The sequence below is a fragment of the Lipotes vexillifer genome, unplaced genomic scaffold, assembly GCF_000442215.2.
Source record: "Lipotes vexillifer unplaced genomic scaffold, Lipotes_vexillifer_v1.1 scaffold698, whole genome shotgun sequence".
NCBI lineage: Eukaryota > Metazoa > Chordata > Mammalia > Artiodactyla > Lipotidae > Lipotes > Lipotes vexillifer.
Genome location: NW_006782529.1, coordinates 30,120 through 43,668, shown reverse-complemented (window position 1 = coordinate 43,668; position 13,549 = coordinate 30,120). Strand labels below are relative to the sequence as shown.

The following is a 13,549-nucleotide window of genomic DNA, read 5'->3' as shown; positions in this document are numbered from 1 at the left end:
GGGAAAGAGTTGTCGAGGAATAGGCAGTGTGTCGTGGTTCAACCTCAGAGGTCAGAGTCTGGGGCAGAGCCCCACTCCTAGGGATCCAGAGTATGAGTCAGGGTGAGACAGCACTGTAAGTTTGCTGCAACCTAGAAGGGAGCTCAGGGCTCACCCTGGGACCACCAGGTACAGGGTCCGTCTTGGCAAAATCATTCCAAAGCCCAGAAACTTGTAAGCTAAGGGTAGGACAAACTACTGGTCCTGATTAAGACTCAGGAACTGAACAAAACTGAAACTGCTGCCAAGGGCATCGGTGATGCTGGGTGGGAGTGACCGGGGAGAACAGGGGCTAAAGCTGTACAGCAAGTCAGACACTGATTATCTATAAACGGACACATCTGGGTATCCATCCATTGATCACGAAATGAGAATTGTCAAAACTATACGTACTTTTTACATACATTAGCCATTTCACAAATACACACATTACAAAGTTGGCATCATATTCTACATGCATTTTTTGTCTCTTTTTCTCAAGAAATTGTGTTGAACTTACCTAAATTCATTCCACTCACATCACACAGCGTACTCCCTTTGAGCTTGGGGTCCATAAACTGTCACCCTCCACTGCCTCATGGCAGGTCTTTTCATTACATGAACTGCAGGATGCCCTCTCTTGGGCACTGTGTTCTTGACCAATGCCTCTGAATGATGCCTCCATGAAGGCAATGATCACATTCATTTGAAAGTGTTTGTTTGCATCTCTGTATCCTCTGATACACAGTAACCAGCTAGGAAGCAGAGGCCATCATTCATCTCTAGATCCTGAAAGCCTAGAACAAGTATGCCCTGATCCATGGTGGGTACACAATAGATGCTGTCTGAGTCAGTTAATATATAGAAGGCTCAAAAGGAAGAGGAGAAAGCATATTTGGTGAGCCAACACTGACTGGCATTTAATTAATTCATGCAGTCAACTAGGTGCCAACACTATTCTATGTAGTATATTAGTCATGCTAAGAAAAATAATAATAGGATTGGTCTCTGCTAGGAGGTACAAAGCAAGTTTCAGGAATGAGGAGGACTGGCGGCTTTTATTTGAGCTCTTATGTAGGCCTCACTCTGCTTTCTTATTTGCTCACTGAGCAAACTGGGCACAGGTTCCGGGCAATAAGACAACTCCTGGATCACCCATCAGCGAGGATGCCTAACACAATATGAGTTGGCAGTTGTTGACCACTTACCAGGAGCTACACATTGTTCTGTATGATTTCTTTTGATTCTTATACAATTGCTATCCCCATTGTACAGATAAGAAAATTGAGGCACAGCAAGAGTAAGTAATTTACCCAAGGTCTTATAGCTAAGCTGTGACAGATCTGGAAGTCAAACCCAGCCGATAAGAAGCTCTTAGCCACTCCCCAGCACTGTTTGGCCTGAGGGATCCAGGGTGGGCTGAACCTACAGATTACAGGCTTTGGTATTTTCCAGTGATAAAAAATTGAAATCTGATTGGCTCAACAATGTGGAAGACCAAAGCTTCCCATATAGGTTACGTGTTAGCAAAGAAAATGCATTAAGCCACTGTTGGGACCATCTCTGCCCTTCGGTTCCCAGAGCCTGAGGAAGCCTGACCACTAGGCTCACAGCGCCAACACAGCCATGAATCTGGTGACCATGGTCATTCAACAGAAATTCATGAAGCGCCTGGCATATGCCAGGCACTCCGCTGGGTGTTGGGGTAGGGGAGTGTCCTTCCATTGAGAAAAACACATTCTGGAGGAAGAGGTATACAGAGAAATTGGCATTACGATCAGAGTGGCAAGTGATCCCACAGGGTTAAAATCAGGGACTCATGGGAGCACATCACTAAGGATGAGGCAAGGTACCACAAGCTTGTCCTGATATCTGAACAATGTGCTACCTGAACAATCAGACCCAAGCAAACACAACTGTTGGTGACACCATAAGTAATATTCAACAGCCAGGCGTGACAAGATTAAGACAGGATAGAATATGCATCACCGCAGTTGTGGAGGGCTAGTAAAGGGAACGGAGAGGGTAGGTGGTCAGGAGCCACTCAGAATCTCCTCCCTGATCTTTCAGGCAGAATATGACTAAGTTTGAAGGTAATTAATGAATCAAGCAAAGCCTTCTCTGGCTATTTATCCTACACACTGGCAGCACATCCACCACCTTCATAATAATCTACAGCTTTGCCACACATTCTGGGAAAAAAATCTGTATTATCCCCATTCCTTTCACTAGTAATACCTGATATCAAATAGCACTTTAGAGTTTATAAAGAACGTTTCACAAGTATTCTAGCACATGATGATCACTGAGCACAGGGCCACCATTTTATAGACAAGGAAATTAATCTTCAGACAAAGTCTCATAATTGAAGGAGGGGGATTTAGACACGTTTTTGACTCCGAGGTGTGTTCCACTGCATCAAGCTGCCATTGTTTACTAAATACTTAACTACGGCGTTAGAATCATAGGTTTAAAAGCATCTATTGAATGCTATTTGCCATTTCACATTAATAGCAGCTGTTGCTACTTAGCAGTTCCTAAGCCCTAAATATTAAGCAAGGCCAGAAGGAAGAATGGCTTTGAAATGATCTTCCATTTGATCAAGTTCTGCAGTAACTGTCAAAATCGTATACACTTTCTTTGGATCCCTATAAAGCTTCTGCAGGATTGCTGCACCTGCAGTTCCAATTTGCAATTTCCTCAGCCCTCCTTTGAAGTTATTCTTGCCAATTACCTGGTGTTAATATTAATTAAATATGATTTGCAACTTGAAATGTGCTATCAGTGGAAGTCAGCTGTAGGAATATAAGGTAAAAATTTCAATTGAATTAAAATGTTTCCTTTCATTCATAGTATTTTACAACATTAATACTTTTGTCAAATTGATTTTTGCCTGCCGGAAGTCATTTCTCCAAAGCAATGAACATCTATGGGAAAAAGCTGCTCTTTATGTACTTTTTTCTTTCTCTCATTTAAAATACTTTGTTTTATTCTTGAAGCAAATCCATTGCAGTTAATAGAAACTTGATTCTTGTTTATAACCCAAGAGGAAAAAATGCTTTATTTTAAAACTGTACTGAGATAGCTTAAAATGATCAGAGGGCACTTTTCCATGGTAGAGTTGGAATGAAATTTCCCTTACTTTATTTCTTGACCCACACTGAAAATAAATTACTATCAAATGTTTTGGCAAGTGTCGGTCATTTTATATACACAAAAATGAATTAATTAAATTGATTTACTGCATTAACATTTCAAACAGATTGTGCCAATCCAAAGACCTCTGTGATCCCTTCCAAGTCTGAGATTTTGAGATTCTGAACACGTCAGACAATAGTCAGAAGCTTCCAGCATTTGCAGATTAGAAGGAAAAGAGTCACGTATGGTAGAGTTGACAGAATCAGGTCTGTTCTGCCCCTTGTAATGTGTGGGATGACGACTCGCAGGCCTGTCATCTTCAATAAACCATCCATGAACACGATGACTGATTAAAGGAGGTGTGTTGCCATACTGTGCAAATCCACAGTGAAAAGATAAAATGCTATCACAGATTCCTTTTATCTTCAAAGATAAAGCTTTAGCTTCCTTGCCCCTTAGAATGATCGTGGCAGCATTAACATTTATTACCCTGTCTTCTTTTTTAAATAATATAATAAGGTAAGACAAAGAAGGGAAAGAACCTGTCTAAAGCCTCAAGGAAGTCACTTATTGAGTCACAAACTACAAGTTCCAGAGCTTATGACAGAAAAGCATGGGTATGTATTATTAACCTTCTTATTATAATATCAATGAAAACATCATATCAAATCATTAAAACAAGACAGACATAGAGGACTGTGGTCCTAACAACTGAGGATGTGTAACATAGGTGATGGAGAAGTCTTAACCACCAGTAGCAACTAAGCTATTCCCTTCCCTCAAGCCAAAAGAGACCAAAGGGGGAAATAAAAATAAATTAGGCCAGAAAAGACTCTAGATGTCCATAATTTCCCAGGTGTCATTGAAAAGAACAATAGCTTGGAATTACACAAAGCAGGGAGGCTGAACAGCTGGTACGCCACTGTAGAGGGAGTGTTCACTGTGATCCTACTAGGAGGCTCCTGACTACTTAGAATCCTGGGAAAGCCAGAAACAAGGATCCCAGCACCCACCCCCGTCTGGAACCCTGAGTTATCCATTAGGTCACCTCATCTACCCAAGTAGTCAAGACTGGGAGAGTAAAATTCTGTAGCACTTCAAAAGGAACTTTTGAGCTGGTTATATTATGGTCTGCTCCGTTACCAAATTCTGTCTACGGAGCACCTCCCCTCATCTTTATTGCTAACTGTTTGTCCTCCTGGCCGACCTCCCATCCCTGTCACTGGGAGTTATCTCCCTAAGTACACCCTTCATCACTACCACCCCCTGTTATGGGTATTAAATTGTGTCTCCCCAAAAGATACAGCAAGTACCTCAGAATGTGACCTCATTTGGGAATAGGGTTATTGCAGATATAATTAGCTAAGACGAGGTCATACTGGAGTAGGGTGGGGCCTTTAATCCAGTATGACTGGCATTCTTATAAGAAGAGAAGACAGAGACAGAAACAAGGGAAAAGACAGCAATGTGATGATGGACGCAGAGACTGGATTGACGGATGAAGCTAATGAACACAAATGATCACCAGCAAATACCAGAAGCTACGAGGCAGGAAAGGATTCTCCCCTATAGGTTTCAGAATCGGCATGCCTCTGCCGACACCTTGATTTCAGATTTCTAAGCCTCCAGAACTGTGAGACGGTATGTTTCTGTTGCTTTCAGCCACCCAGTTCGTGGTGTTTTGTTATGGCAGCCCTAATATACCCCCTCTCAAGGACATTCCTTGATTCGCTGCCACTGTACCACACACTTTCAGCTGTGCCCTCTGGCAAAGTTCCTGTTCTCTTATGAATATCTGCTCAATAACCTTGACTTTTTCCTCAAGAACGCCTACCATCGCCTATCATGGAAAACTTCAAAGACTGACAGCCCTCCCATGGCCACAAACCCATCAAGAGAAGAGAAAAGAGAACACTCTGCCCTATTCTTAGCTTTCCCTTACTAAATCTAGCCCATTATTGCCAAGTCTTCATTTTTTTTCATTTATACTAATTTTATTTTTCCGGCTTTTTTGAGGTATAATTGACAAATAAAACTTGTATATATTTAAGGTGTACAACATGATGTTCTGATATATGTACACACTGTGAAATAATTACCCACAATCAAGGTACTTCACATCTCCAGCATCTCACATAGTTGTGTGTGTGTGTGTGTGTGTGTGTGTGTGTGTAGTGAGAACACTTGAGATCAACTCTTAGCAAATTTCAAGTATACAATACAGCATTCCTAACTACAGTTACCATTCTGTACATTAGATCTTCAGAATTTATTCATCCTGTTTAACTGAAAGTTTATTTCCTTTGGCTAACGTCTTCCCATTTCTCCTACCACCCCCCACCAGCTCCTAGCAACCACCATTCTACACTCTGCTTTCATGAGTTTGACTTTTTTAAATTCTACCTATAAGTGAGAGCACATATAAGTGACAGCATGCAGTATTTATCTTTCTGTGTCTGGTTTATTTCACTGAGCATAATGTCCTCCAGGTTCATCCATGTTGTCACAAGTGGCAGGATTTCCTTCTTTTTTAAGGCTAAATAATATCCCATTTTACATATATTTCCTTTATCCATTCATCCATCAACGGACACTCAGTATGTTTCCATATCTTGGTCATTGTAAATAATGCTACAATGAGCACAAGAGTGCAGATATCTCTTCAAGATATTGATTTCATTTTCTTTGGACATATACTTAGAAGTGGAATCACTGGATCATGTGGTAGCTCAATTTTTAATTTTTGAGGAAACTCCATATTTTCTTCCATAATGACTGTACCAATTTACACTCCTCTCAACTGTGTGCAAGCGTTCCCTTTCCTTTACATCCTCACGAATGCTTGTCATCCCATACCTTTATGTAAAGCTTCTCCCCAAGAGTGTATCGTCCACCCCCTTTAATTCACACTCTACTACATGCTCTATCTCAGCAATTACCCTTCCCACCTCAATTATCAATTTGAATGAGCTTCATATCTATAGCTCAATTCCTGCCTTGGCTTTAGATCAATGCTCTTTGCTGCTTTTCTCCACAAAGGCATGTACCAGTACTCACAGTTTCTTGGGTTCGTAACCAAACTATATGCTTCCCACCCCAAATCAACCTTTCCACTTCACTGTCTCTTTTCTACTCATGGCACTTGCATTTTCCCAATTGCCCAGGTTCAGAATTTCAAGCTTAATTTTTTTCTTACCTTCGAGCTCTAATTCCAATCAATTGCTAAATTCCAGAGACTCCAACTCCAAGTGCCTCTCAAGTCCGTTCCCTCTTCCACTTCTATTACCACTACCCCATGTGAGGCTAAGACTGATACTACAGAGGCCTCTCAACTGGTCTCCCCATCTTTCGCTTCTCATTAGCAAAGTCTTAAATACATAACCTAGTAGACCCCTCTCTCCTCGGTAGTTTCCTCCATTGTCCAGAAAATAAAGGATAAAATTACTATCCTATGAGGTAAAGTACTCACCTACGTGTCCTTGTCACAAAGCCTTCCAGTTTTGTCTTCCATACCTCACTACACAAACTATGATCCAGTCAAATTGTGCTATTTGTTGATCCCAAATATTTTTCTTTTGACTTCTTCAATAAAAATGCTATAGTCAAGGGGCTGAGATTATAACAGCTAGGATATCAAGGAGCTATTTGTCTTATTTTACCAAATAATTCCCATCCCTCTCTCCCTGAGAAGGATCCTGACCAGAGAAGAGACATCACTGGCATCTGTGTCCATGACCACCATTCACTCATAAACTTCGTTCTGCAAGACTCACCAAGGACACTTCCCCAAGTCTCAGATTTTGTTAAAATGAAAAACGTTCTAAACAAACTGTACAGGCATTGTATCATTAAATAGATTTTCCTTTCACTATCATTCCATTATGATCTGTCAGAATTAATCAGAGACAAAACATAGGAAGCCTCAATTTACACTGAAATTTCTTAGCAATCAACGTTCTTAAAGAGAGAAATCCTGAACAGAGTACAGGAAAATTTAGAAGAGTCGGGAAAATATACAATTTCATTAATAGGCAGACACTCCAAAAAATGAATGTATACATCTCCTTCTCAGTCAAGAGACTAAGATTTTTAAAAACACTAGTAACACAGTAACAGAGATGTCATCAACGTCGTAGTAAGAGGAGCAAATGTTATAGAACTAATGAATTTTCATTAGAGGCATCAGATCATTTCAGAATGGGTTAAGTTGCTACCCTATGCCATTCCCATTAATAACATTGTCATGTAAAAGCTTTCATTTTAAGCTATTTTTGTTCTGGATAAAATCTTTGTCATTAAAATGAGGGATGATTTTGATATTTAATATATTCCATGGCATACTCTAGTGTGGTACTAATTTGGCCTTTTCAGTATTCTGCATATTAATTGACAACCCAGCCCTCCTCCATTCCCCAGATAAGTGAGAACTGAAATAGAATGGAAAGCCAATCACGTCACAGAATACTGAAAGGATCAACAAAGAAGAAACAGGTTGCTCTATCAAGAGCATCCTACACAAGGCACTAAAATTATTTTCTCCCGTACTAATGACTAAGATAGAGACAGCAATAATTAATGGTACCGTCTGAATCCTTTTAGGTGACAATTACCTAAGAAGAGCAATGCTCCTTAAAAGTGAAAACAAAATATTTCTCTTTTAGTAAGAAGAGCAAAACTGCGATCTCACTTAACTTCTAGAACAATGCATTTTATCAGATGCTTCAACAATTGGCAAATCATGTCCTGTACTGAATTTTTCATAGTAATCTGTTTCGTGCACACAAAATGTGCCCTATAGTTGAGAATGTACAGGATCACTGCAGAAAACTTCTCATTTCAATACATACTCTATTAGTTTCCTTCTGTCGTTGAATTACCACTTTGGTGAGAACCACCATCAGCTGCTTAAATAATGCATTAACCCTGCTTTCAGGAGCTATTGTTTTCATTTGAGTGGGCATTTCTCCTAAGGATAAACTTGGGATTCTTTTCCAAGAAGGTAATGTAATTTACCCTCATTTAAAGTTCAACTGAATGTTTTGAATCATCTTTATAGCAGTAGTGATATAAATTAAAATTCCAAACAGCACAGATTATGGCATCATGGATATTTACAACAGGAATGAATAGTTGTCCCTTAAATAAATTAAGCCAATCTTTCCAACAAAACCAGGTCTTTTCTACATTTTCTGTAACAGCATAGCACTGGAACAAATGTTAAACACACCAAATATTATGTATAATAAGTTTCCATGTTCTGTTACATGCAGAAGAACAGATCGCAGGCATCTTCAAGTGTTTCAAGAGAAAACCTTATTCCAATAACTTTGTCTTTGCTAATTAGGGAATAAGCCCAAATCACTCCCATGGTCTTTTCCTGCATTGAAGCTTCTAAGAAAAACAATAAATTATCAATATAATTTCCTGCAAGTTCAAAATTACTCAAAAAGAGCTAAAGGGCACGTTAAATTTTCGACAAAACACTGTTATTACTTTTATAGAAAAATATGCAAATTTTATTCAGTAATTCTTAGTAAGAACAATAGCATTTGTTAAGTAATGGTAACATGTCTCCTTTCATCCACAAAGTTATACTGTTGGCCAGTCAGCAATAATATTTATGCCCTAAGTTGTTTTTGTTTTCTGGTTTTTCCACGTAGTGTAAGCCTCATGGTTAAATATACATGTAGTAAAATGCCTACAGAGATTTGGATGAGAACCTTGAAAAAACCCGGGACAGAGTTCACGGGCACCCTGTTTTAACCAAGTTTTCACATCTTGCCCTTAATCCCACTGTAAGCTTCAGATTTTGAGGTAAGAATAAAAATTCAAAAAGTGAAATATGAGAATAAGAATACTGCTTACGTATAGCCTTGGGGGCTATTTCAGTACTGTTTTAAGATGATCACCAGCCTTAATTCCCTCTAGTGTTGGATGTTAAATTCCACTGCCTTTTTTAAAAAATTTAATGACTTGCTAATGTAAACCTCCATCCCAAACAATCAAATAGTGTGTCATTTATTCAAATTTACAGTGGCTCTAATGTGCCAGCAAACTCCCTCGTCAAAACAGACAGCTTTAAAAAATGTTCGCCTGAGTCAGGAGCTCTAATTCCTAAATTAGCACCAAAGTGTCACCTTGATAGACCAAGAACAACAAAATCATTTATAATAAAACCAGCTTCCCCCTAGAGTGGACAGCCTGGGTCATGTATCTCTAGGAGCTCTAATTATCCCATACAGATCAGAGAGCTCTTGGGGGTGCTCAGACTTCTGCAACCTGTCGTCTCCAAATGCAATAATCCGATAAATATACGCTTACCAATCTCCCGCGAGATCTGAGTGAAGGCCTCCACGCCACTCTCTCCGTAGTTGCCCTCAGAAGCCAGTGTTGACACATAATTCCACCCCAGTGCCGTCACAATGTCCACCATGGCTTGCGCTTGGTAGGAGTCAGGGGGGACCACCCGAGAGAAGAAGTCATACCTGGTGTTATCACTTAGCTCTGGGGCTGTGGATGCATAGCTGATTTGAGGTATCTGCAAAACAAATGACAGGTCATTTCAACCCATGAGGAATGCTGTCAAGTGATGGATTGTCACACAAGAGACTAAATAGCCAAAGCTATACCAGAAACCTAGACAGATCAGCCTGCAGCCAAAATATGGTTTCATGACCACCAATTTAATTAGAACGTATTTTATAAGGGTCTGTGGACTCACTTTCTTTCAAAGCACATTTCTAAACAGTAAGAAAGAATTTAGTTTGGGTTCAGGTCCCATTGTTTCAGAAGCCAAAGCAAAGCATTTGTGCTTTTTGTTTTTGTTGCTTTTTTATTCTGTACATGATAAGTTCTGGTGTGGAAATGAGGCAGAAATGAACATGAAATGTATATACATGCTTCAGAAAAAGTCACCTCTGAAATCATCTTTGGCTTTAGGACATAAAGGCTACATAATAATGAACAGAGAATTTAACATGAGACTATTTTTATGCTTGATACCATTTCAGTCTTAAGATTATATTTTTGGTAAAGTATTTTAAATATATAGTTTTGCAAGTCTAGCCACTGCTTATTGATCTAATCACTGCATACCACAATAAGATTTGGGAATAGCTAACCATGTATCTTTTAATTATAGCATCTTTCCAGCCTTCCCACCCTCAAAAAAAAAAAAAAAAAATCACAAAACAGGAATCCATACCATAATTGCTTTAGGAAAAGAGACTATTTTCTGACATAAAAAGGGTGAATTGCTAGAAGATATTCAAAATTAGAGATCGTATGTCATTTCTCCTAAATAAATTCAAGCTGAGGAACAAATTAACTGCATGCCATAAATCTACCCCTAAAAATGTTTGAAATGCAATATTCACTCGTATAAACAAGTGAAGATTCTTACTCTACCAGTGAAAAGTGCTAGGATAGAAGAATACAGTGTTGTTAAAGAAGTATGGCAGAAGGACATGCAGGCTAGACGGAGCACAGAAGATGCAGGAAATCTGGCAAATAGGCCAGGAAGGACATTTCAGCCACACGAAACTGCATGTCCAAGGCCATAGAGTCAAGAAAGGGCATGGTGGGACTTCCCTGGCGGTCCAGTGGTTAAGACTTCGCCTTCCAATGCAGGGGGTGAGGGTTCAATCCCTGGTGGGAGAGCTAAGATCCCACATGCCTCGCAGCCAAAAAACCAAAACATAAAACAGAAGCAATATTGTAACAAATTCAATAAAGACTTTAAAAATGGTCCACATCAAAAAAAGAAAGGGCATGGTATGGTATTGCAGCATTTCATGTGGTGGGAATGCAGGATACCAAGGGAGGAATGTCAGGAAGTAAAATTGCAAAGCTAGACAGAAACCAGAGGATGAAGGGCTAGTCAGGTATGACAAGGAATGTGGATTTTATTACCAAGGCCATGGGGAAGCACAGCATGACTGCAACCAAGGAAATGAAATAATCAAATTTTTGTTTTAGAAAGATCACATTGGCAGCAGTGGGGAGAGTAGCAACCCTCAAATTTCAGTGTCCACCTGGGCAGCCCCATTCCCAAAGGTTCTGACTTAGTATGTCTAGAGATCTAGGAATCTTCATTTTAATATGCCCTCCAGAAGAATCTGATGCAGGTGGACCCACACTATGCTTAGAGATAAACTGAATTAAAGGGAAACCATACTAGATGCAGGACAACCAGTTAGAAAACTACTACAGAAATCTATGTAAGAAAGTATAAAAACTGAAGGAAGGCAGTGGCAGGTGGAAAAAAGGAAGGGTGTAGAACCTGTAAGTATCTAAAAGACAAGGAAAGGTGTAAGAAGAATGTGTAATGACTCTCAGTTCTATGGCTTCGGTATCTGAGTAGACGATGTTTGCTATTTACCAAGACAGAAAAACAAGAGGAGATTCTGGAAGACAAAAATGAGGTGTTCAATTTTTGATTTGTTTCTTTTGAGGATCCCGTGAGATGAATGAAAACAACTAAAAAGTGGGCAATAATATTGTGGGATCTGGAGTTTAAGAGATGTGCATCTCATTACTCCTCTGCTGCCTTGCTGTGTTGTGAAAGTTCAGAGGTCAAAATGATTCCACGATGCACTAACTCAGGTTGCTTGAAGATGCAGGTTTGACTTGTACATAAAACCATTAATTCTGCTCTCCATCAGATCCTGCAGCTAATGTCAGTGCTCTGATGTCAAAGAAGCTGCCGTTCCAGCTTCCCACACAGGGCTACACACTCTGGGATCCAACCATCACCCACCACTCCCTGGCCAGATGATTCCCAAGCCACAATGAGGTTTTGACTCTCCTCTTGACACCTTTATAAACCCTCAACATCTGTATCCAAACTTTTCTTAGGTCTAGAGAGTCCTACTCTGTATTGGTAGCCAGTGAAGTGACATTGAACATCCTGAGATATGAAAGCCTCCTTGCCCCGGGAAGAGAAGTAAAAGAATGTGCTTGGTGCTCTCCAGGGTGCTGCAGGATTTGTTCCGCTTCTGTGTAACGTGTGTCTATCTATATTGCCTACAAAAAAATGATTTAGCCTATTTCACACCCAATTCTTCTGGTAGGACCAAAATAACTTGCCTGTTAACATTGTGGGATCATGAAAACTAGACTTGACCTGCCTCCTTTTTGCCCTTTTGCTTTCTCTGCCAGATACACCAGCCATCTCTTGATAGACTGTCCCCTTGATTAGGCTTTGTGTCTTTGTAACAGATAACTACTTAGCAAGGACACCCATCCAAATCTCTAACCACACACCAAATCTTGAATTTTTTTACCTTTTCTTGCTTGCTTCTAGAGGACCTGGGAAAGAGACAATGGATGATTCAGTGAGGTCTACACTTTACTAGGTAAAACTTTCCCAAAGATCAAGAGCATGTTCATTTCCATGTTCTAATGAAAAAGATCCATGAGCCTAACCTTCACTTTGTTTGTTTGTTTGTTTTTTTGCGGTACGCGGGCTTCTCACTGTTGTGGCCTCTCCCGCTGCGGCGCACAGGCTCTGGATGCGCAGGCTCAGCGGCCATGGCTCACGGGCCCAGCCGCTCCACGGCACGTGAGATCTTCCCGGACCGGGGCACGAACCTGTGTCCCCTGCATCGGCAGGCGGACTCTCAACCACTGCGCCACTAGGGAAGCCCGTGACCTTCATTTTGGAAGGGATTGTGTGTGTGTGTGTGTGTGTGTGTGTGTGTGTGTGTGTGTGTGTACGAGGGGATGGGGAGCATTCTATAGCAAATTCTACGGCACCCTACCATTTCCTTGTCCTATTTGGATGTATAATAATCCTCCCACTTCCTCAGCTGCCCAGAGCCCAGCAGGAAAATGCCCTACACAGCCCCCACCCTGCCTATAATAATGAGCCACCCTTTTCTAAAAATGAGCACAAAGTGTGAAAATTTAGTGTTTGAAACCAAAACTAATTATCTCAAATTACTACCTTCAGTCAGTCACTTTCAGGGCTGTTTAATTAGCAGTCAGCAACATGTGTAGGATTAATTAAACAGGTGTAAAGTGTATATAAAATAAAAGTGCAGATAAGAAATGATTGTTTGAATAATTAGGTAAAGGACTTTCTCTGCAAAGTCTTGGAGAGTTTTCTCTTTGCGGATCAATGTGTGGAAAAGTAATGTGAGAGTATGTGTTTGTATTTTCATTTGTTCAGTTCTTGCTATGTCTCAGCCTACAATAATAGACGCCAGGGTATACTGAGCATATTTCAAGAGTTTTCAAATTGTCATGGAGTCGCATCTCATTTTTAGTTTATTGTGGTCGACCACTAAGCATTGGCTCATTCGGTATTTTAATTTCTGTGTTGGCATCCCCAATATTTCCACTACCCTCAAATTAAACCCCTACTGGCAACTAAAGTGGGATTTTTTTTTAA

At 40.2% G+C, this 13,549-nt stretch overlaps 1 protein-coding gene across 1 annotated transcript in view; it reads right to left on the bottom strand.

The window, feature by feature from the left end:
* LOC103084596 (metabotropic glutamate receptor 8) overlaps positions 1-9,694 on the bottom strand; it is a gene marked incomplete at both ends in the record, with an annotated part of 196,803 nt that extends 187,109 nt beyond the window's left edge. The window contains one exon of the mRNA XM_007455307.1: positions 9,478-9,694. Coding sequence (XP_007455369.1) covers positions 9,478-9,694 — 217 coding nt within the window. The remainder of the gene's footprint in view (positions 1-9,477) is intronic.
* Between the last annotated feature and the right edge of the window lie 3,855 nt (positions 9,695-13,549).